The sequence below is a fragment of the Grus americana genome, chromosome 2, assembly GCF_028858705.1.
Source record: "Grus americana isolate bGruAme1 chromosome 2, bGruAme1.mat, whole genome shotgun sequence".
In the NCBI taxonomy this organism is placed as follows: Eukaryota; Metazoa; Chordata; class Aves; order Gruiformes; family Gruidae; genus Grus; species Grus americana.
In genome coordinates this window covers 152042537-152063685 of record NC_072853.1, presented here as the reverse complement: position 1 = coordinate 152063685, position 21149 = coordinate 152042537, and the positions used below count along the sequence as shown (strand labels likewise).

The 21149-nt window shown below is 42.5% G+C and overlaps 1 protein-coding gene across 3 annotated transcripts; it reads left to right on the top strand.

Annotated features, from left to right (window-relative positions):
* Positions 1–13: 13 nt before the first annotated feature.
* On the top strand, positions 14–20453 carry MAP3K8 (mitogen-activated protein kinase kinase kinase 8). 3 transcript variants are annotated; one of them, XM_054814394.1, is made up of 10 exons: positions 14–273; positions 669–778; positions 5191–5315; positions 6220–6580; positions 9298–9462; positions 10917–11178; positions 13502–13608; positions 17788–17940; positions 18560–18806; positions 20230–20453. In XM_054814394.1, exons 2-10 carry the CDS (start codon positions 737–739, stop codon positions 20361–20363), a joined length of 1596 nt encoding a protein of 531 aa, XP_054670369.1. In that variant the 5' UTR covers positions 14–273; positions 669–736; the 3' UTR covers positions 20364–20453. The 3 variants fall into 3 exon arrangements, with proteins under 3 accessions (XP_054670369.1, XP_054670371.1, XP_054670370.1); XM_054814396.1 differs by adding an exon at positions 1179–1373 and having other exon boundaries at positions 84–778; XM_054814395.1 differs by adding an exon at positions 1179–2293 and having other exon boundaries at positions 84–778.
* The last annotated feature ends 696 nt before the right edge of the window (positions 20454–21149 follow it).

Below are 21149 nucleotides of genomic sequence, written 5' to 3'. Positions count from 1 at the left end.
GGCTCACGGTGTACCGGGCCGCCGCTGGGTTAGGGACGCGGCGTTTCCCGCGCCGGGAGAGGCTGTTGGTGCCGCCGAGGCGCGTGAGAGCAGGCAGCTGCCTACTCTGGCATGAGAGAGCAAACCAGGCCCGGCCCGAGGCGTGTGGGTGGGGGCAGCTGCCTGCCCGAGGCCAGGGAGCACGCAGCGGCCTGGGCCCACTGCGCGCCCGACTGCCAGGGCCTGCGGTGACCACCGGCATGAGCCCCGCCAGCCGGGGGCAGGAGGATGGAGGTGGGCACGGAGGTCAACCTGAAGGGGAAATAAAACCTTTGTCTAGTCCCATACCGGGGGTGCAAAAGCGGGGTGACGTTAGAGACGGCAGGACGCACGTTCTGCGGGAGCAGAAATGCAGTGGTGGGGGCACGGAGCCGCAGGGCGCCCAGGAAGTTGTCGTTGGCCTGCTGTGCGGTTCCCTGGATGGGGAATGGAGAAGACGTTGTTTTTGTTAGTATCTTAAAACAGTGATTTGTGTAAAATTCGTGGGTACGTCTGTAGTGTTAGGGGCCACGTGACTGCTTCGTGTGTTAGCAGGTCTTTGCTGCTGAGCTACGCTCTTGGTCGCCTCTGGGTAAGTCAGGGTCTGTAGGTAATTGCTATAACTTTATTATCTTTGTTTTGTATCCCAGGATGATCCAGAAGACAGAGAGTAGGTTGCTTTTAAAATACTACATTTCAAGTTGTATCCTATGAATACATGCCATGGAACAGAAACTCGTGTTTCCTCCATCTCTCCAAGGTAAGTACACAAGTTTCCTCTGGAATTCTATGACTTGTTCTTCCTAAATTCATTGATGTGGAGAGAGAGAAACTCCTCCTCTTTTTCCCTTTGAAGCTGGTCTAAAAAGGAAAATGGTTTCATTAAAATTAATTGTGGGTTTAGGAAAACTAATAACCCTAGCAAGTTCCTGAAACACTAGGATACCTTAGGTGAGCTCTCCTAGCGTGAGAGCTACGCGTCAAGGATGTGTTACTCAGCCTTAACCTCCCACTTTCAAGGTGCTGCCAATTCTACCCTCTCCCAGGCCTGGCCTCTCTCCTTTTTAACTCTCCTGTTCCTTATTCCTAAATCCCCTTCATTTCCTTCCTCTGTTTTTCCCTCCTTGAATAATCTCCAACTGTCTTGCATTTTTTCACAGATGTTTCTTAGCAAATGCACTGAATAGTGTAATTGAACAAGGTCAGACTCAAAGAAGATACATACTCCTTTATGGAGGTTTGCCGATGTATGTATCATCTGTATATTTTGGAGAAGAAAGCATACGTGAGCAGAGGTTAACCCTTCTAGCAGTGTTCCACATACTAAATTGTGATGCCGAGGAAAACAAAATCAGGTAGTGAGTCTGTCTGAATCCCTGCACAATTCAGAATGTCATTTGTGCCATACTTTGACAATTTTGAACAACATAGGAGAAGTAGCAAAAGTGTAATCTTTAAACAAAGGAGTCAGTAGGTCTGGATAATATAAACAGAAAAAGAGTTGTATGTATTGATAATAAACACCAAATCCTAAGGTGAGTGTTTGTCCTGAAACTTTATAATGAAGGTTTTGCCATTGACTTCAGTAAGCAAATAGTCATTATAGTGCAGATAATAAACAGAAAATACAGCTCTTGTCTCATGAGATCTGGAGTCAGGTTCAACTCATCAGCTCCTAGTGCTGCAGCAACTGGTTTTGGTGATCAAGAGGTGCCACTTCTCTCCTTAAAAACTAAGGCACTGAAGAGGAGGTATGGGGCAGCACAGTCCTGCAAGAGTTACTGCCTCTCGAGTGGGAAATGAAATGTACTCCTGCCCGATTTTAGCAATTACCAGACTCACGCTACTGTCTCCCAGAGTAATCCTACTGCAGCTAACAGATCATTCACATTATTGTCCTAAATTCCACCGGAGTTTCAGCTGAAGTTTTATTCAGATGTTTAAGCTAAGTGTGTGCAGGAAGCTGGTGGGATTCCCTCTGGGTGCACCGGGGGCCGTGGGAAGGGGCTCACCGATGCCACCAGCCGGGGCACGACGAGAGCTCTCGCCGGGATTACGGCAGAGTGGCCCCGCCGCTCCGCGCCCGGGGCAGGGCGGCGCATCACTCCCGCCTTCCAGGAAACCGAAATAGAAACCTTGGCCGGAGCCGCCCCGGTCCGGGCGGCGCTACCTGCGCCCTCCCCGCCCCGGGGAGTTTCCCGCGGGACCCGGCCTGAGCGGCCCCGGCGCTGGCTGCGTGCGGACGGGCGGCGCGGCCTCTCCCGGCGCCCCGCGGGTAAGCGGGGCTGGGGAACGGGGCTGGGGGCAGCGCGGCCTCCCGGCGGGGCGGGAGGGGGCCAGCGCCGGGGAGAAGCGCCGGCAGAGCCCCGACGCGGCGGGACGGGGCTGCGGAGGCGGCTCGGGTGCCTCTCCGCTCGCCCTCCAACCCGGCCGGCTGGCAGCAGGGGATGGAGGTGCGGGGGGTTACAGCTGGGCAGGTCCCTGGCTGCCCTCAGCCTCCGGACCAGCGTCGTGTTTGCCGCCGGAGGCGTGTGATCTCCGGCACCGGTGCTGCCCCCGGGGGGGCTGCAGGGAGGAGGGGGGGTACTGAAACACCTCCGTGCTGGAGGTGAGCTTTTTGCCACTGTCAGCGCTAGGAGATTTTTTCTTTTTCCCAAGTGGAAATTTGGAATTATGCAGAAATTGAAATAGTTTATATTTCTTGTCCCTTAACAGCAGAACTTTTTATCAAAGCGAGTGTGTTTTTCAGGGTCTGTCGATAACTTCTCTTAAAAGCAAATAAGGACTTTTTTTTTTTTTTCATCACTGGTGGACAGTTACTTGCCACTGAGACCAGAAAATTATTCCCTAAAAGCAGCACAAGAAATCTTTATGGGTGTATGATTGTGTTGAGCCAGTCTGCAGTTTTTGGTTAGGGTTTGGGTTTGTTTGGTTGGTTTTTTTGGGGGGTGATAATTTTTATTGTAGGTTTTATTTGGTTTTGTTTGTTTGTTTGCTTTGTTGCTCCTTGACACAAAAAAATCCCACAGGGGCTCAGAAGTCTGGTGTTCAGTTACTCTTATTTTAATATGGTGGATATAAGGATGCTTTCAAGTAGCATGCTTCTCAGAAAAAGAGTTTAAGGAAAAACCACTCGTGATAAATAGAGAAATAAACTCTTGGCTTGCAAATTACTCATGTGGTGATGTTGAAATAATGGCAGAACTGGAGAAAGAGTGCTTTAGCAACTGACTTAAGTGCTTACATTTAGGTTTTTTCTTCCACTGTAGGTAAAAAAAAGCTTTTTAACTGAGAACCTAAATAAAGCATACTTAGTGATGTACCTGGATTGTATGGAATAATTTAGAATGTTACTTAACAGCCCACAACAGATATTAGTACAGGATTTTAGGGATAAAAAGGAAGAATGAATTCCCTGTTGGCAAATGGGCACCTTTTTTTGCCACTGGTGGAAATATCATACATAAATTGCTGCATAATTTAAAAAATAAATCTTACATAGTCAAGGTACTGCTCTCATTATGTAAACATTAGTGTTTACAATTTGCTAGATATAGGGAAAAATGAAGGGTCTGCAGCTTTTCTCAAGCACTAAAAGCACAGAACAGAACTGGGAACACACAGGTTATAGTCACTTGTTATTCAGGGCTTTTTGGGTAGTAGTGAAACTGTCACGAATATTATTACTATTGTGCTGTAGTTTGGGAACATTTTGAGGAACAGAGCAGAGCTGGCACTTACGGAAAGCTGCATTTGGTCTAAACTGTACAGATGCCTTATGCATGAAAACATTATCAGAGTTTATTAGTTTAATCGTGATATGTACTTGTCTTTATCCACAAAAGACTAGAGCATCTAGAGGCTCATGTTTTTCTTCAGAAAGTCCCTCAGGACTAGTTTTTGACTTTACCTGGCTTTACACATGCAGTCTCTCAGTTCCTTTTATGACTGGACTGTTTCTTTTCTCTCCACCCGCACTAATTCAGCACCAAAAAAACCCCAATGAATAAAAGTCCTGCTGTGGGGAGAAATAGAAATCTCCTTTATAATAAAGAGTAAACACTTTCAGGCTTTGTTAACAGCCTTTAGCTTGAGTATAGAGCAGGAAGATGGGATGCTAGGGGTTAGAAAACACCCCTAGCATCTTTTTTTGCTCGTGTAGGCTGGAAAAACCTGACCTCTCTTAGCACCCCGGATATGAAGCCTGGGTGCTCCCCGCTCGAGCAGTGCTAGTGACTGCAAGGTTTCCTACCTGGCTGCTCTAATGCTCTGGGTGCCATCAGGTTGATTTGAGGCTGGGTGAACTAGTGTAGAGTGCTGCTGAAAGTCACTTTGTCAGTCTTGGGAGTACGGGGGGGCACGGCGCTGCTCTGCCACCCCAGGGGTTTGAAAAGGAGCGCCTTGCATCACAGGCGCTCCCCTTGCCTTTTCCTGTGCTGCCTCTGCTGAGCTGTCCTGTCCTGCCTTTCGGACTCGCAACACATGGTCTGAGTTTCTTTGCCAAGTCAGCCGCGTCATTTTACTCGGTTTTCTTCAACGTTAGAGCTGACGTAAATACTCTAACCCATGAGAAATATGTGCCACAAAGCTTCCACGTCCTTGCGGGGAGGGTAAGAAAGATAATGATCATAACCAGAAACTGTACCTGGGTAAACGGCATTGCTCCATGGCCTCCGGGGACCCAGTCTGCTGCTTGTCCTTGACATAAATAGGTTGTATTTGCTGCTTTTCTTTATTTTTTCTTTTTTTCTTTAAGAGTCTTTTTGTCTGGTTATTAGATTTTGCCAAAAATAGATGGTTGCAGTAGATTATGAAAAAGGGAAATGAAAGCTTTCTAAATAGGGCATGCTCTACTCAGTTCTGCTAGAGGAAAAGGAGATCCTTCGCTGCTTTGCTATTAGCAAGCATGAGGCAGGGAGAATAAAACTCAGGACCTAACCATGGAAAAACTATTTTTCACTACTACTTGGAAATCTGGATGATCGTACAGTAGCTTGATTTTTTTTTGAGCTGTCATCTTTTTCTGCAGAAAAATCCCCTGTTATCTCAGCCTTGTGATTACTAGTTTTTCTTTCCGTGGAGCCTGTGAAGCAAATGATCATATGAGTATAAACCAGTCTTTCTGCTTGAGCTGGTACACCATGACTTTATTTGTTTTGCTTTTTTTAATAGACTGCTACAGAACGCTGTGAAATTATCATTGGTGGTAAATACGGGTTCAAGAAACATGACCACTTTAGGGATTATATTGAGAAGTTTTTGATGGTTTTGTGTGATGTAACCAGGATAAATACAAGGTAAGTGCTCTACACATTTATGTCTTGAAAACTATTTGTGTAAGTATTTTAATGACCGACCATGCATAAGTTTTTAACTTGAATAGAGTAACTATCTCTGGCTTGAAGTAGGAACCTGGGATGGGAAGGGACTTCTTGGGATGTTGAACACAGTTTCTTGTAGTGAAAGTTCACTTCAGCAAAATGGTCAAGACTTATTTTTAAAAAAGTTATCGTTAGGACTAGTGAGGGCAGAACAAACTGCTAGAAACTACTTCAAAAGCTCATTTTTTTTACGATAATTCAATTTTTTACTTTCTTCTGAAACTGGTGAAAATTTCAGTTCAAGTCTAGTTCTGATCAGTTATTTGCAAGAAAGATGAGTTGTGTATCTCAGGTAGTGACTGACTTGTGCTTTATGCAATGTTATTAACAGATATTTATTACTAGTGGAATGATCTTGCTCCATGACCACCTTCTCTTTCTGGACACATCACATAAATTGCTTATAAAAACTTGAGGATAAACTAATTGAGTACGTTTATATCTCTGTCATTCATTTCCAAATAATGTATTCCTTCATTTGTGTTGAGGGTGCTCCTTCATTTTTGCATATCCAGCAAAACATGCTTCCTTACTGTGCGAGTTCCTCTAACAAAAAGCTTTATCAAAGTAAATTCCAAGAATAAGTGACAGGAGAGGTTCACTAATAACTTCTAAATAAAATTTCACTAGAAGGACTTTTTCTCCATTTCTTCTTCACCCAGTCTACTAATTATGATTTTCTTCATAATGCAAGTTAATAATTTTAAATCTAACTGTATACTAATGAGCTATCACCCTGATGACTTCTTTTCATTCTTAGTTTGCTAAAACAAGTTTAGGTGAAAAGTGTTTTCAGGTTTGTTTGTTTCTTTTTTTTCAGGAGTGGTTTTGCAAAGTGGACAGTAATGGAGTATATGAGCACGGGTAGTGATAGCAAAGAGGAGATTGACTTGTTGCTAACTAATTTAAATATGTCTGAGGTGATAGACATCATGGAAAACCTTTATCCAGGTGGAGACCTTGCCGTCTATGAAGACAGCTTAATTACAATGTGTGAAGAGGCAAATCAAAATGAAGAACGTGCGGAATCTTTACTGTTTTGTGAAAGGGAGGTTTCTTTGATGTCCTCCGTCAAATACGGGACTGTGGAAGACCTGCTTGCTTTTGCAAATCAGGTGTCTAACACTGCAAAACAATTTAAAGGATGCAGACAGCAAGAATCTGGAATCCTCTTGAATATGGTATGTCTCTCTTTTTTTTTTTTTAACTTGAAAATTAGTAGGGCTTAGGAGTTAGAAGTTTTTAATGAATCTAAATAAAGATCGCCCCCAGTCCCAGGAGTAACAGTCAGGCTGTTGTTCTACGTGCAAATGTGGGACTGGAGGGGATCTCTGAGGTCATCAAGCCTAGCCCCTGTGGCAGCTATGGAGAATGGTCTGTTGTTCAGAAAGATCCACTCTATGTTGCCTCTTGGTATCCCTGGATATTACAAAATATTTCCCAACTTGGAATACAAACTTGAGACATGCAGTAAAAAAGCAAAAGCTACAACTATGATGGCTTACAGGTTTGGAAGATGGTAAAGGTTTTCCAATCCTTTGTGTTCATGCAATAAAAAGAGTTCATTATGCAAAACTCACAAATAAAGATCTAGGTTCTATTTTGGTATAGTTACTGAATTTACTCTCTCTGCACAAAATGTAAAAAGTAGTAATGTAAGGAGAAAAAATGTACAATCAACTGTGACTTTCAGAATTACAATATTAGGTGATAACACACACTGCTAAATTCAAGTATAGATGAGTTGTTTTGAGATATGTTAATTTTTTCCCTGAAATTATTTGTGTTCTACAAGCATCTGTAGATATTAGTGTCATTGGACTTCTATTTAAAATCAGTTGCTCTGATGTTTGTGCTGCTGCCTTATTTTCTTAAGATGTTCTACATCTATCATCTTAAATATCTTGCATGTGATATGTTTTATATGTGAACATTGGTTGCTTGAGGCTTACTGGTTACTCAGGTGTGAAATAGCATGGGGTATTGCTTTATTGTGAGTTGGAGGGAGTGTTGCAGTATTGCAAAACAGTCACTTTTAAACTCTGTAACTTTGAGATGACACTTAGTGTTTCCTTTACTTAGGATAGACACTGTTCTACATACTCGTGGTTGTTTTGCTTGCATATTGTTTCTACAGATGCATACAGTTGGTATGAACCAAGTACTATTAAGTGCACGTGATCCCACTAAGCGCCTGAGGATTGGAGGCAGGGCATTGCCTGTACATGCATTTCAGCAGGTGCATCTACATTGTAAATATCTGCAGCATTTTAGTTACGATCAGGAGTGTTTCTGATTGCCTGGTGACCCTCACTGACTGCACCATGGCTCGTGTCACAAAGGGTCCTGGAGGGCACAAGCTGGATTTCATTCAGCTGAAACTAAACTGGAGGATGTGTTACAGCCACAAAGGAGCATTCACTCCACAGGACCAGGCTAGGAACGTCCTGAAAGCCTCCTGAAAACATGAATAGTGTGGTGGTCGTTGTCCTCTTGCCCTGCCGTTCTGTGTTACTTTCCAGGATAGGTGTAACCCATGTGGATTAACTAATCTCAAGCCCTTGAAATGCAGAAGCGAGCAGGTGAGATGTACAGATAGCTAGAGTCTTTACCTTGGTTCTGATGAGTGGAGGGGAGGCTAAGCAAAATACTTTTTATTGAAAGACGTCCCCCCAACAGTTAAGAACTTATCCTCCACAAAATTAAGAACTTTGAAGAATTTACTTATTTCATGCAGATACTAGTCACAAATTAGTTTTAGCAGTCAAGAAGGTACTTTCCTAATTGAAAAATATTAAGGTAGTTAAAGCATAGATGGATTATGTGTGTTACATCTTAAAAAGAAATCTAAACCAAATAATCTTCCTAATGTGCTGTTATCTTCAAAAGGGTGGCTGAAGAGCTGAGTACGTGAGGCCATGTGACAGACGTGAAGTGATAAATATCCTTGATCTGCTTTTACATATTTTCAAGAATCTTGATAAAGTAGCAGTAAACAGTTTAATGCTATTCCAGATACTGACCATGCTGTGTATCCCTGAATTTAATTAGAAGCACATTCACAGGAAACATTACTAATTCTTTAGCTGAGAGAATATTAAGAGACTGAAGAAATGACATCAAACCTCAAGCTGTACTCACATGGCTGTAGTTAGGAGTTTGGTCTCTCTGTCATGTGCAGAGGGAGGGAGCTGTTTCAGAGAAAGATTTAGAGCAAGATACTGACTTAGATGCTCTGAATCGCTTCCTGAAGGAGCCCCCCTCGCCTTGTTGATGCTATAGAGAGCCACAGTTCCCACCATTACCCACCTAAAGCAGACAGAGTGAATCCTGCTCTTTCTTTATTGAACTACAATATAAAACTAGAAGGTGGTGGCTGGTAAAATCACAGCAGACTTCTTTGACCTTTTACTAAGCAGCAGAAACTCTTATACAAGATGGAAAATTAAAATGTGAACCCCTAGCAGTACATGTGATATTAGGAAATGCTGAAACTCTTGCTCACGTCTATATAAGATAGCCTGTGAATAACAGGTATGTGGCATAACAAGTTAGCAGATTACAGGAAGGACAAACATGTGCAGGTAAATCTAATAACAAGAGGTGGGTAATTTCATTAACCCAGCTGCTGTTGTTGTTGTTTCAAGACAATTAATTGCAACTTACACTTTGTAAGTTAGTCACTGGAGAGAAACGTGGATGCCTGAGCTGTGAATGAATGCCACACCTCACATGCTGTTCCCATTTGGTGTTTCTAAATAAAGACTGCTGAACAGATCACATGCATCATGCACATACATAAGTGATGTATTTTTTTTCCCACTACATGTATGAAATAATTAAATTTGAAGTAGTTTTCACTTCATTGTGATTTTTTTTTTTTTATTTAACTCCACAGATCACACCCAAGAATGGGCGCTATCAAATTGACTCAGATGTGCTCCTGTTTCCATGGAAGCTGACTTACAGGAACATTGGCTCTGATTTTATTCCTCGGGGAGCTTTTGGGAAGGTGTACTTAGCCCAAGATAGAGAAACCAAGAAACGAATGGCGTGCAAACTGGTATGTTTGTTCAGCAGATTTATCTCTGAGCAAATATTGTATGACATAGTACATACAGTATATTTTCAAATACGTCAGCATCAAATTCCACTGTTAGGCTGATGATCATCTTGGTTTTGTTGGCCTACAGAAGGTAGAAAAATGCACTTTTTTAACTGCTAACTTGTTTTAATTTTTTGACTCTGAGACTGCAGAAGTTTCTGTGTTTTGAAAGTATCAGGGTGTATGTGTAACTGCCATGTGGGCAGGCCTGCTGTGCTGCGGGCATAGAGGAATTTCTACTTGTCCTGTTGTACTCACAGTTGTAAAATATCAGCATGAGATCACTTCCCCGCTGAAGATAATAGCAAAACCCTGTTGCTGCAGATGGTTTTAGAATCTCGTCCTTTAACTGGGATCCTCAGACTTAAGTTTTCTTTACTCCAGTGCTGTTAACGTCCCTGAGAGCTCAGCTTACGTACATCTCTCATTGTGTTTTGGGCACTGACTGAGCTTAAGGTTGTGAGATGTCTCAAGAAAACTGCTTGGCACCCCCCTATTTTTAGGACCAGTAAAAGCTCAGCTGGGACATTGCTGTATATCCCCCGGCTCATGAATAAGTACCTGTATTACTTCTGTGTGTGAAAAAGTTGAGGAGGCAGTTGTATGTCCTTCCCTTGCAGCCGGTGTATCCACATGGGGACAGATTTAGTTTGCCACTCTGGCATAACCCACTGCAGAATTAAACCATCCTAATGTTCCTGAAAATACAAACAGTATTTCTTATTGCAGTTAAAATATTAATCTCTTATTTAGTTCACAGCCACAAATCTGAGGGAAGGAGAATAAAAGGAGTGGTAGTAGCCTTTCCGTGTGTAAGCACACAGTGCTTTTATTGTCTTAGCAATCTGCCATCAGTACTTTTTAAAGAAATATAGTGCTGCCAGGTGCTCACTTTAAAGCAGGTTTTGTTTCTTGCAAGCCATAAAACAGTGCTGATAAGGATTGAATCGAGGTCAGTAATGGTCCTGAGCGTGGTTAGTCTGTAGACTGCGCTGAGTGCTGCAAGCACTGATCCGCGTGTCAGACGGGTGTATAGTTCTGGTAGAGCAGATGAGCCTGCACAAAGCTAATGGAAAAAGCAGTGGGATTTTTATCTCCTTCACCAGGAAGTTTGCATACAGCTTTTGCGTAACTACCAGATTTTGACGGGAATAACTCTTGCTACATTGCTTTTTCTGGAAGATTGCACTTTTTATTTGGGCACGATTCCAAAAACTGTCAACTTTAAACAGGATGTATGTCAACTGGAAAGGAAGAACAAGTCACAGGATCAAAATAAAGCTCCGTATTTTAACAAGTGGATAGGAGTGCTTTGCTTCCTTCTTCCATTTTAATCTGTAGGATAATTAGTGTTAGTACAGATAATCTGTTTTTTGAGCTGCTTTTCTGTCATTTTGTTTCAATGTCTTTAGGTTCCAGTGGAACAGTTCAAACCATCAGATGTTGAAATACAGGCATGTTTCCGTCATGAAAACATTGCTGAATTATATGGTGCTATTCTGTGGGATGAGACGATCCATCTCTTTATGGAAGCTGGAGAGGGAGGATCTGTCATGGAAAAGCTGGAGAGTTGTGGTCCTATGAGAGAATTTGAAATCATTTGGGTGACAAAGCATATTCTGAAAGGACTTGACTTTCTCCACTCCAAGAGGATTATTCACCACGATATCAAACGTACGTGTGTGTGATTCCTTGGGGTGCTCTCTGGTCCAGGCTGGGCTGGGGCTCCGATGGAGAGTCTGTGACTGAGCTGGGGCGCATAACCTCACATCTCTAGGAGGGAGGGATGGAAAATGCTCAACATTGACAAGGTCAGGTTCTGGAGATAGTCGTTATTTACACTATTTATTAATTCACTTCAGTGGAGAGGATGATTTGAAGGTCATAGTTCCTTTGCCTGTCTTCAGAAACTCAATTTGAAATAAAAACCTGAAGAAAATGGGCAAAATTATCAGTCTGTGTTAAGCCAGAAGTTTCCCTCTTTCCATGTAAATTCATCCTGAGTACTTCCATGCTCACCTTCCAGTTGTACCTTCTTTTAGGTTTTATGTTTCTGCATGGTTGTTCCTCAGTTTGAGACACTTTGGAACTAAATACATATTTTGTAGTTTTTTCCTTTCAACAATTACTTCAAATTTTAGTATATGTTTGCTTTTAAAAAGCTCTGGGTATTAACATGTATAAATAATCAAAATGTATTGATATTAAACCTAAATTAAATATATTAATATTAAATTGCTTTAAATTTTAATTTTAATGCACTGCATTTAATATTAAATACTGTTTCTCCCATCACCACCTCCACTCGCAGACAGATAAATCCTGCCTTTCTAGTAACAGTGCTTCCAATGAAGGCATATCTCTTCTGCAGGTTAATTTTTGCTAAACTTGAGGGTTTAAAATAGAAATATTCAAGCTGAAGTGTTACAATAAATAGGTGACAGAAGACAATTATCAGGAATTGCTAAATTTTTATCTCGGTTTTGCATTTTTTTTTAGTTAATATGAGTCAGTACTTTAGCTGTAAGCCTTTGAGATTCTGACAACTATACAACTGTTTCATTTTTTCCTTAGTTGTGCTTTCTCGCTTGTAGTAAGAGTCTTTCCTATGGGTTTGTTGTAATTGGCAGTAGCAATGACATTAATTGAAAGGTTTAAAAACTAAACCAGCCAAAACCCAACCTGCTACATCTAGATAGTGGATAGGATAACCAGCCCGTTGTGAATGTGGTGGATGTGAGTACGTTTCGCTTTTTCCAGCCTTTTTCTGCATTACTGGATGCAGGGCAGGAGCTGAGGTGGAGGCCACCCAGGGCCATGGAGGCTGCTCGGGGCTGATGGCCTGGAGGCACCAGGGTGCAAATCTCGGGTTATTTGGTGGGGGGAGCTTTAGTCTAAAACCACCTGAAGCTGGGGCTGGGTGCAGTCCCAAGCAGGCAGCAGAGCTTGCTGCGCTGTGGCAGTGTCGCCCTCTACACAGTCCTTCATGTGGTGTTTAAAATACATATCTTCAAAAGTATCCCTGAAATTACAGATTTATTTATGTAGTTTTGTAGCACTGGTAAAGAGGCTGGTAGGTGAAGGATGGCTGCAGGAACCAGTACCGCTGAAATCAAGCCTGCGTCTTCCCACTGGATGGTCATGGTGGGCTCTGTCAAGATGGAGAAAGACCCACATTTTCCTCTGGGAGAAAATGTTTCTGTTGTGTAACTTGGCGACTTCATTTGTCCACGTCTTCTGAAACAGCAAAGAACTTCTTATGGCTTACACAGAGCACTATGTTCATAAATATGGGATCAGAAATACAACTGCAAAGAAAGCCTCTCAGTACAAAGTTGTGCCTTAGGCAGAGTTTTATGAAGGAAAGTGAGTTAAGCTCCTAGATATTGCTGCAATTTGGTGGGAGTTTGGAACTTTGTCTTTTATTACTTTTGCAGCCATAGTCAGTTCTCTGTCATCACGCTGAGCCACTCTCACTGACCGGTGCAGGAGACCAGTGTGGCTTCAGTTCCTCTCTACTTCTGTCTTCATTTAAATTGTTAGTGTAGAGAAACCTCTTGGTGACCAACAGATACGTTGTTTATAGCCAGACCTGCACAGCCTGCTCACCACCTGGGCCACCATTAAACATCTCCAGAGCAAGCCTCGCTGCACTAATGTGCCTGCCAGTCTTCCACTTTCCTCCCTTACCCTCAGCCATTTCTTCATCTCTATCTCTTTTTTTTCTTTTTTCTTTTTAAGCTAGGAAAATGACCAAACATTGATTCTTCTTTTACATAAACCAGTCCAGTTTGATTTTTAAGATATGATTTAAAATTGAGCCCAATCACTAACAGACCTGTTTTGGCTAGGAGGAGGACTCTGTCAGCTGTAGAGACTCGTTGTGCTTATCTCCCTTTTCAGGCTAACATCCAATTTTTTTTACAACAGGCATGTTGTAAAATAAATGCCCAATGTGCTAGAAACTTAAATGGTGTAATTTTTGTTTTTCTTTTAGCAAGCAACATTGTCTTTATGTCAACTAAGGCTGTTTTGGTGGATTTTGGCCTAAGCGTGCAAATGACTGAAGACATTTACTATCCCAAAGACCTTAGAGGAACAGAGGTAAGAAGCTAGAGGGACAAAAGCCCTTATGTTGTATTACTCCCATGGTTGTGATGCTTAGGCTCAAATTTGGAGCTTGAGGGTAGAAGCTTGGGTAAAAGAGTTTTATAATAACTTATAAAAAATTACAAACAAACATTAATATAATCTCAATTATATTTTTATTTTCAACTTAGTGAATGGAGAATCAGGTGTCACACTTTGAAAGCCATGTCACCTTCTCTGCAGTCCCATTTGTTAATGTTTTTTAAATCCGAAGTCAAAGAGAAATCAGGATTCACTGAAGTCAAACAAAGGAACAGTGCTCTGAGGAGGGTTGTTTGCAGTGAATCAGCTGCTGGTCAGAGATGCTTCAGACTGGAATTCGGTTCTTTGCTCTAGCAAAGATTTCTTCTGAGATACCAGCTATGGACTGGGGTGACTTGCTCAACACAGTAGTTTGACTCCTTCTTTGAAACTGCAGAAATTAGACCTCTGGGTTTCGTCCCTTAGCATTTCTAAAATATGTTCACCATCTACATGTAACCCTCTCGTTCTTTGGGGGTTACATATGGCGCGATTCATGATTATCTGGTAAACTGCTTAGGCATTACAGTGATGGAGGTGAGAACCTTTTAAATGTTCTCAGCGACTTTGACTCTGAACATGCACAGAGGTCCTGTACGCCCCTTGGGCTACCCTCATGCTCAAGTGTTTCCAGGGCTGGAACTTTAGCAAAAAACCAAGCAGCAACAGTTAGCTTGGATAGCTGCTGTAAATGTGGCTTTGCACGCTCTCTGATGCCGGAGGAGGTTTTTTACAGGCAACACTTCAGCTGAAATGTTGGTGCTTACCATTTTGATAGTCTTCCACAGCATAGGCATGTGTTTAGAGGAGATAGTTGTATAACTCACAAAGAGCACTTCACTCCTTGGAAGGGTAGGATAAACTAAGATTTCACAGAATGTCAGGCTTGTTTGTTTATTTGTTTTCAAGATATTTGGGAAAATATTTGAACATTTGTTTTCACTGTCTTTCTAGTCAGGGGACTTAAGAGCTTAAAATGCTTTCTGGCATTTAATGTATGTGCTTTGTTGGCTTTTTATTTTGAGTTAGGTTTTATGTGTTTGTTTGGGGGGTTTTTTTGTGCTATTAATGAGAATAAGAAAATGGTGGGAATGAGTTGGAAGCCCTGGTGTAAGGTATTTCCCAAGGATGGAGATGGATATAAACAGGAAATTTCCAGGTTTGTGGAGTGGACTGGTGATGATCCACTCCTGGCTGTTGGAAGACAGGCCAAGTTCATGTTGGGAAGAGCAACTGCAAAAACACTTAGTTCTTCATGTAGTAGGAAGAAAATTACTCTGCACTGTTGAGCACCTGCTGTCATGTCCTCAGAAAGAGGATAATCCCCACAACCCTGAAACATGACAGTGCTGGTGTTTGCTGTCTCAGGGGAGAGAGGGGCAACCAGTCCTGGGAACTGGCAATCCTGCTGTTCTGCCACAGCATCGCAGGCCAGAAGTAAGGTTGCAGAGAGAGCACCAGGAAAGGAGATTTTCAGATACCAGTCAAAGACTTACAGGAACGTCGTGAATGCTCGTCTATAGGTTTTTCTGCTCACAGTCTTCCTCCTAGGCATCTTCCTCTCCACAGTGCCTGTGTTCAGCCTTGTGGGCTGCCTAATCCAGTCACCCACAAGTGCTCTCTGTAGTCTTTGGTAGGCTTTCTTGATTTTTTTTTTCAAGAACGGAAAAGTCCTCTTGAGTTTTGCACCCTCTATTGTGCAGCGTTAAGAAGTGGTGCAGTTGTCCAGGAGTGCTGTTTCTGCATGTCATTGTGCAACCCCTTGTTAGGACTCTGTCACTGCCATGCAACATCGTGCCTGTGAAACGGCTGGTTTCTTTTACGTCTGGTATTGGCAGGGACTCGTGTCCACGAAGGAAGTGGCAGTTGGAGTTACCTTTCTCCTGTGCGTGTTCTCCAGGGATTTAGGATTTTTATTTGCTTCTATAGCACAGAAAGTCTGAATATAATGAATCTTCTTTATGTGAATGAATAGTTTGCAATTCTGGACAGAACGGTTGAAAGATAGTTAAATTTTGTTTGGTTGGTGTAGCATGACAAACCTGGGTTTTCTGAACAGTGTGTATACAATGCACACAGCACAATATACCATGGTTGTCATGAAACTGCTCTGCAGGAATACTTTTTCTAGGCATTTGCTACGCTTTCTGTTATGCTTCTGTCACTTTATTAAAGTATGTAAACTCCAGTTACAGCCATTAGAGGGGAGGAAAAAGTTGTCTGCTAAGGTTTATTGAAGGTGGAACGTGTGATTCATTTGCAGGAATGCTAAATTAAAACTAGCACAGCATGAAGAAAAGAACTGGTTTTTAGCTGGGTTGTGTCTCTGGTCTGACTGGCAGACAAGTGCCAGCCCAGCAGGAGGAAGGAGTGGGAATGGGAAGGTAGCTGGGGCTTGGGCTGCCTGCTTTGGTGGCAACAGAGTCGTAGGCCGGTCTAAATCAGTCTGAAATCACAGCTTGGATGCACATCTCATTTTTGCGTGTTGGCCCTGTGCAATCAAGGTGCATCTTGACTGGTTTTACACTTTGACTCTAACTGCAGACAGGTTCTTGTTCCAGCATCCTTTTTTCCTCAGGAAGGCAGCTGCTTTTTGCTTGTATAGATTACACTCAAGTTGCACTCTATTTACTAATGACTTTTGTAAAAAAGTAGAAATTCTGTTCTTTGCTCCTTGTGAGACTCAAAGGTGGTAGGTGCAGATGTACCTTCTCTATCTTAGACCTGAGGAAAGCAATGGATAGGAGTAAGTGGCAGCTGTAGGCACCTGCTGAACCTTTGCACATGCTTCCGATCTGAAGCTCTGTTTGCAGATATGGTATGTGATTTACTGGGAAATATTCCTTGGAATTTGAGTGAGCTGTAGTTCCTTGGAATTACAGCTGTTCTCAATCTGTGGTAATAGGTAGTCAGGCCACGGGGTGATGACTTAACTTCCTGCTCTTGTGTCAGTTAATGGCTTTTAATGTGATTCTTTGTGGCAGGATGACTTGAACTAATTAAAGTTCTGTTTGACTCCTTTAGAGGGAAATTGGGTGAGGGAAAAGTAGAAACCAAAGCAAATAGGGCGGCTTGCTAACCTAGTGTGTTGTGGGCTGTGCCCGCATTGTGTTGACACCTACTCCCTCAGCCGGTGTTGGTGGCAGAGCTGTGCGTGCACCGCGGGGTGTGCCTCCTGCATCCTGCCCTGCTGGTTCTCCTCCTGCTGCGCTCCCAATCTGCCTGGAGCTGGCAGGAGCTTCCCACCGCATCCTTCTTCAGAGTCTTGACAAATCCAAACGTTTCAGTGAAATGTTTGGATGGAAATTCTATTTTGGTTTAGATTAGATTAGAATTTTTCATTTTTTAAAAAAAAAAAAAGATGGTAGAGTGATGCTTGCCTTAATAGCTGCTCTGGCACAACCTGGTGGAAGGGGCACGCAGCAGGACTTAAGAGACCTGGCTTCTAATTTATGCCTTGCCTTAGACCTGGCTTGTTCCTCACTGTCCTGTTTATTAGGATAATGCCCCAACATGCAGATTATTGGATAAGGGGGGCAGAGGAGAAGAGTAAGGAAGACAGGAAGGTGTTTATCTGTCAGTTCTGTCCAGATTGTGCAGTATCCAATGTAACAGGGATTTGAGGAGTGGACTCCTACCCCTAGCTGGGTGGCTAGCAGTGAGGTCACCCTCTCTCTTCAGCCTAGTGCATGCCCATGTTGTTCAGGCAGAATGCAGCGGTCCCAGCAGTGCCCCACAACATAAACTGGTTATTCAGGCACCTCTTTTTGCTGTGGAGGAATGAGATTCCTACTACTGGGCTGAAGGAAGCAGAGCCATGGCTTGAACCTCAGCCTCTCACAGCTCAGCTGAGTCCCATAGCCACTGAGCTGTGGTCTGCTGGGGAGGGCCTGTCTGTCTGTCCAGGTGCCAAACCAGAAAATCTCTGTGATTGTGGTCATGTGCACAGCAGAACAATCTTATTCCCTGGATGGTGCTTGGTCTTCAGGCTGCAGGGGCTAGTGGGATGCATTCCCTTCAGAGGGGGATTTCCCAGATCACAAAATGTTAACGATTCGTCTATGCTTGTTGTTTTCCCCTGTTGGTGAATCTTTTTTTGACTATTCTTCACAGATTTACATGAGCCCTGAAGTTATCCTCTGCAGAGGCCACACAACTAAAGCAGACATCTACAGCATGGGAGCTACTATTATTCATATGCAAACCGGCATCCCACCCTGGGTGAACAGATATCCTCGCTCTGCATACCCATCCTACCTCTATATTGTAAGTGTCCTTGGCAAAGCTCTAGCTCAACGTCAGCTGAACGGTTTCCTGTACTCTGGTTGGGAAAGCTCCAGTCATATAAAAACTATCAAAATATTTGTCAGAGAGATGATATCATCCTTTTTGCTTGAGGGGAGGGAAGAACTGGGTTTTGATCATTTAGGGGAAGACAGAGGCTGAGCTGGAGTCATCTCTGTGGTTTGTTGTACAATTTACAGGCCTTGAGTTTACTGCAAGGACAGGGTTAGAACAGCATGGAACTTGATCAAAACAAGCCCATCTATGTTCTACCTGTCTGTTTTGCTTACAAGTTGCAGATAAAACTGGAGCCTGGCAAATTTGATTCTCTGGTTCTTCCAATGTGGTACAGAAATCTGGTGAATTTGCATTGCACCAGATTTTAGGCTTGATTGGAGTTGCTTTGAGTTTTTAAATTTATGATAAAATCTGATTTAAAAAAGGTGACTTTTGTGCAGTTACATATTCTGTTCTAATTGATCAGCCCACCTCAGGGAGATGATGAGCGGGGAATTCCCAGACCACTCATGCGGTTATCTGTGACTTCCTCTTCCATTGTTTTTGGAATAACTGTTTCAATGGTCTTTTTTTATTCCAACAGATACACAAGCAAGCTCCCCCTTTAGAGGACATTGCTAAAGACTGCAGTGCTTCCATGAGACTGTTGCTAGAAGCAGCTCTAGAAAGGAATCCTAATCATAGGCTGTCTGCAGCAGACTTACTCAAACACGAAGCCTTACACCCACCCCCAGAAGAGCAACCGCGGTGCCAGAGTCTGGACTCAGCATTGTTTGAAAGGAAAAGACTACTCGCAAGGAAGGAGCTGCAGTTGCCAGAAAACATTACAGGTAATGATATCAGGCTTACCTACCTTGCACTTTGTAGATTTTACTTTGTGTCAGAACTTGATGTGAGTGACTGTTTAGAAACCAATGAAACTCAAAAAGCTTCTGGAAAGAGACCGGTAAAAATCCCAATCAGATGAGATCAGACCCAGAGCTCATTATTAAGTGTTATGTAAAATGCCTATTGACTTCAGCAGGGGAAGAACTTTGAATTCTGCAGTTCCGGAAGGGCCGGCTTATGGAAAAGCCTTGGCAGTCATTCAGGGCACTTCTTCATGAAGTTTAGGCTGCTTTCCCAAATTGCCTTAATTTGCCACAGTAGTAGAGATGTTTTATTGATACTAGTGATTTTGTTGTTTAAAAAAAAAAAAGTCCCAACAAACACCACCAAAACCAACACTTCTGTAAAGGCGCACACAAAAACGTAACTGTAATGTTGCTGAGTGTCAACACTACAAGCCCTTTGTTTTAAAAACAAAAATGACTGTAGGATAGAACACAGTTCCCTTGTGCATTAATAAGTGCTTTATGAAGGATAATACATGAACCAGTTAGAAAACTCTATGTGTCCTCAGATAATATCAAGACCAAGAGAGACTTGGTGCCAGCAACCTGCTAACAGGCTTCAAAATGCTTTTCTTCTACTTCTACAATATGTTTGGAGGGTCCTGACAAAAAGCGTTTAAAAACTGACTCCAGACAAGTGGTTTATTTGGTTGTGATAAGTATTTGAAAAGATATCTATGCTAAGTTTTGGGTGCTGTAATACATAATTGTTGCAATGAATCCACTTAGCATTTAAATCAGTCGCAGCCTTTGCAACTAGAACGGCATTGCTCCTTCTGCATTTTGCTTTGTGAGTGTGTAATCCTTCGATCAGCTCAGGCCATCTGAACCGATTCTTTTGGATGAAAAAATATTTGACCATTAAACTGGAACTTTAGTTTAGGTGCTTGAGATTGCAGGACACTCATTGTACAAGTGTTCGGGGGAGTTCTGCCATTGCAAAGTTTTCTTCAGACCTTGATTTAAAAGAAAAAAAATTAAGACCAGTGGTCTCACATTTGTTCTGTATTGTCTCACCCAGCGACATAAAGAGGATGTCATCTGTTTAGATGAAAATTCCCCTGTAATGAAGGGGAATTTTCAACTGGCAGAAAGCTAGCAGAGTTTTTTTCTTGCACCAAGCTCTCCTTTAGCACTATGGCTGAAAGGATGAGGAAGGTCTGCCTAGCTGTCCCAGCTGATGGAGGTTTTTTTGAAATAGTTGAACACACTCTCTCTTTTCAGTAGCAAACTGCTTACCTTTCTTTGCCCTAGAGTTGTGGGTTGAATTGGTGTCTTTTAATTTGTTTTGTATGAGGTTTATGTTATGTTGTCCTTAAAATAACAATAAGGACATGCTTTGTCTCTTTTTCCTTTTTAGATTCTTCATTGTGTACCGGGAGCATGGAAGAGTCGGACCTGCTAAAGAGGCAAAGATCACTCTACATAGATCTTGGAGCTCTAGCTGGTTACTTCAATATTGTTAGGGGACCACCAGCCTTAGAATACGACTGAGTAACGTTGTATGTTGGCAGGTCAGAACTGGACCTCTACCTCTTAAAACTTGATTTTAAGACTTGATTTTTTTGAATTTGTACATAAAAATATTGCCATTGTAGGCTGCAAAATGTGAATAGTGTTTAATTGCACAGATGATTAAGCTAAACCCTTAGGGGCTCTGATAAGCTGATCCCAAGCAACGATATTGTGCGTCTGCTGGTTGACCAACAAGAAGATGGCAAAAAGAACACTGCTGGGAATGTCTTAATCCAGGATATCTTCTTGCGCTGGACCTTGCACTTTTATAAAACTTGTAATACGTGCTTGCAAATACTGCCGTCAAAAAAAAAATTGAGTATGTGGGCTGTAAGATTCAGTCTATCTGAGCTGTCCTTAGAGGAAAACCTTCCAAAAAAAAAAAAAAAAAAAGTCCTTTATTTAACCAGTCAAAGACTGGTTCAGTCTTGTTCTGTCTTTGAGACTTGGCCAGTCTCTGGTCATTCTTAATGGAAATCAGGACCTCCCTTAAGCTGAGCTAATTTCTATCAGCTATCTCTGGAGCCAAAGCATCACTTGGTTACGGATGTGTTTTAACTTTGCATCTTCCCTGGGCAGTCAGAGTGAAGCAGAGTGCTGTTCCACTTCTCTGTGGGTGTAGGGAATCCTTCACTGGCTCTATTGGTTAGCTTTCGGAATAGCACAGCAAGCTGACCCTGACAAAGCACGGCAGTGACTCTACCTGATTCCTATGTTACTGCTACTGCAAGGGTATCTTCAGTAGTTTTCAAGGGTAGAGCAAAT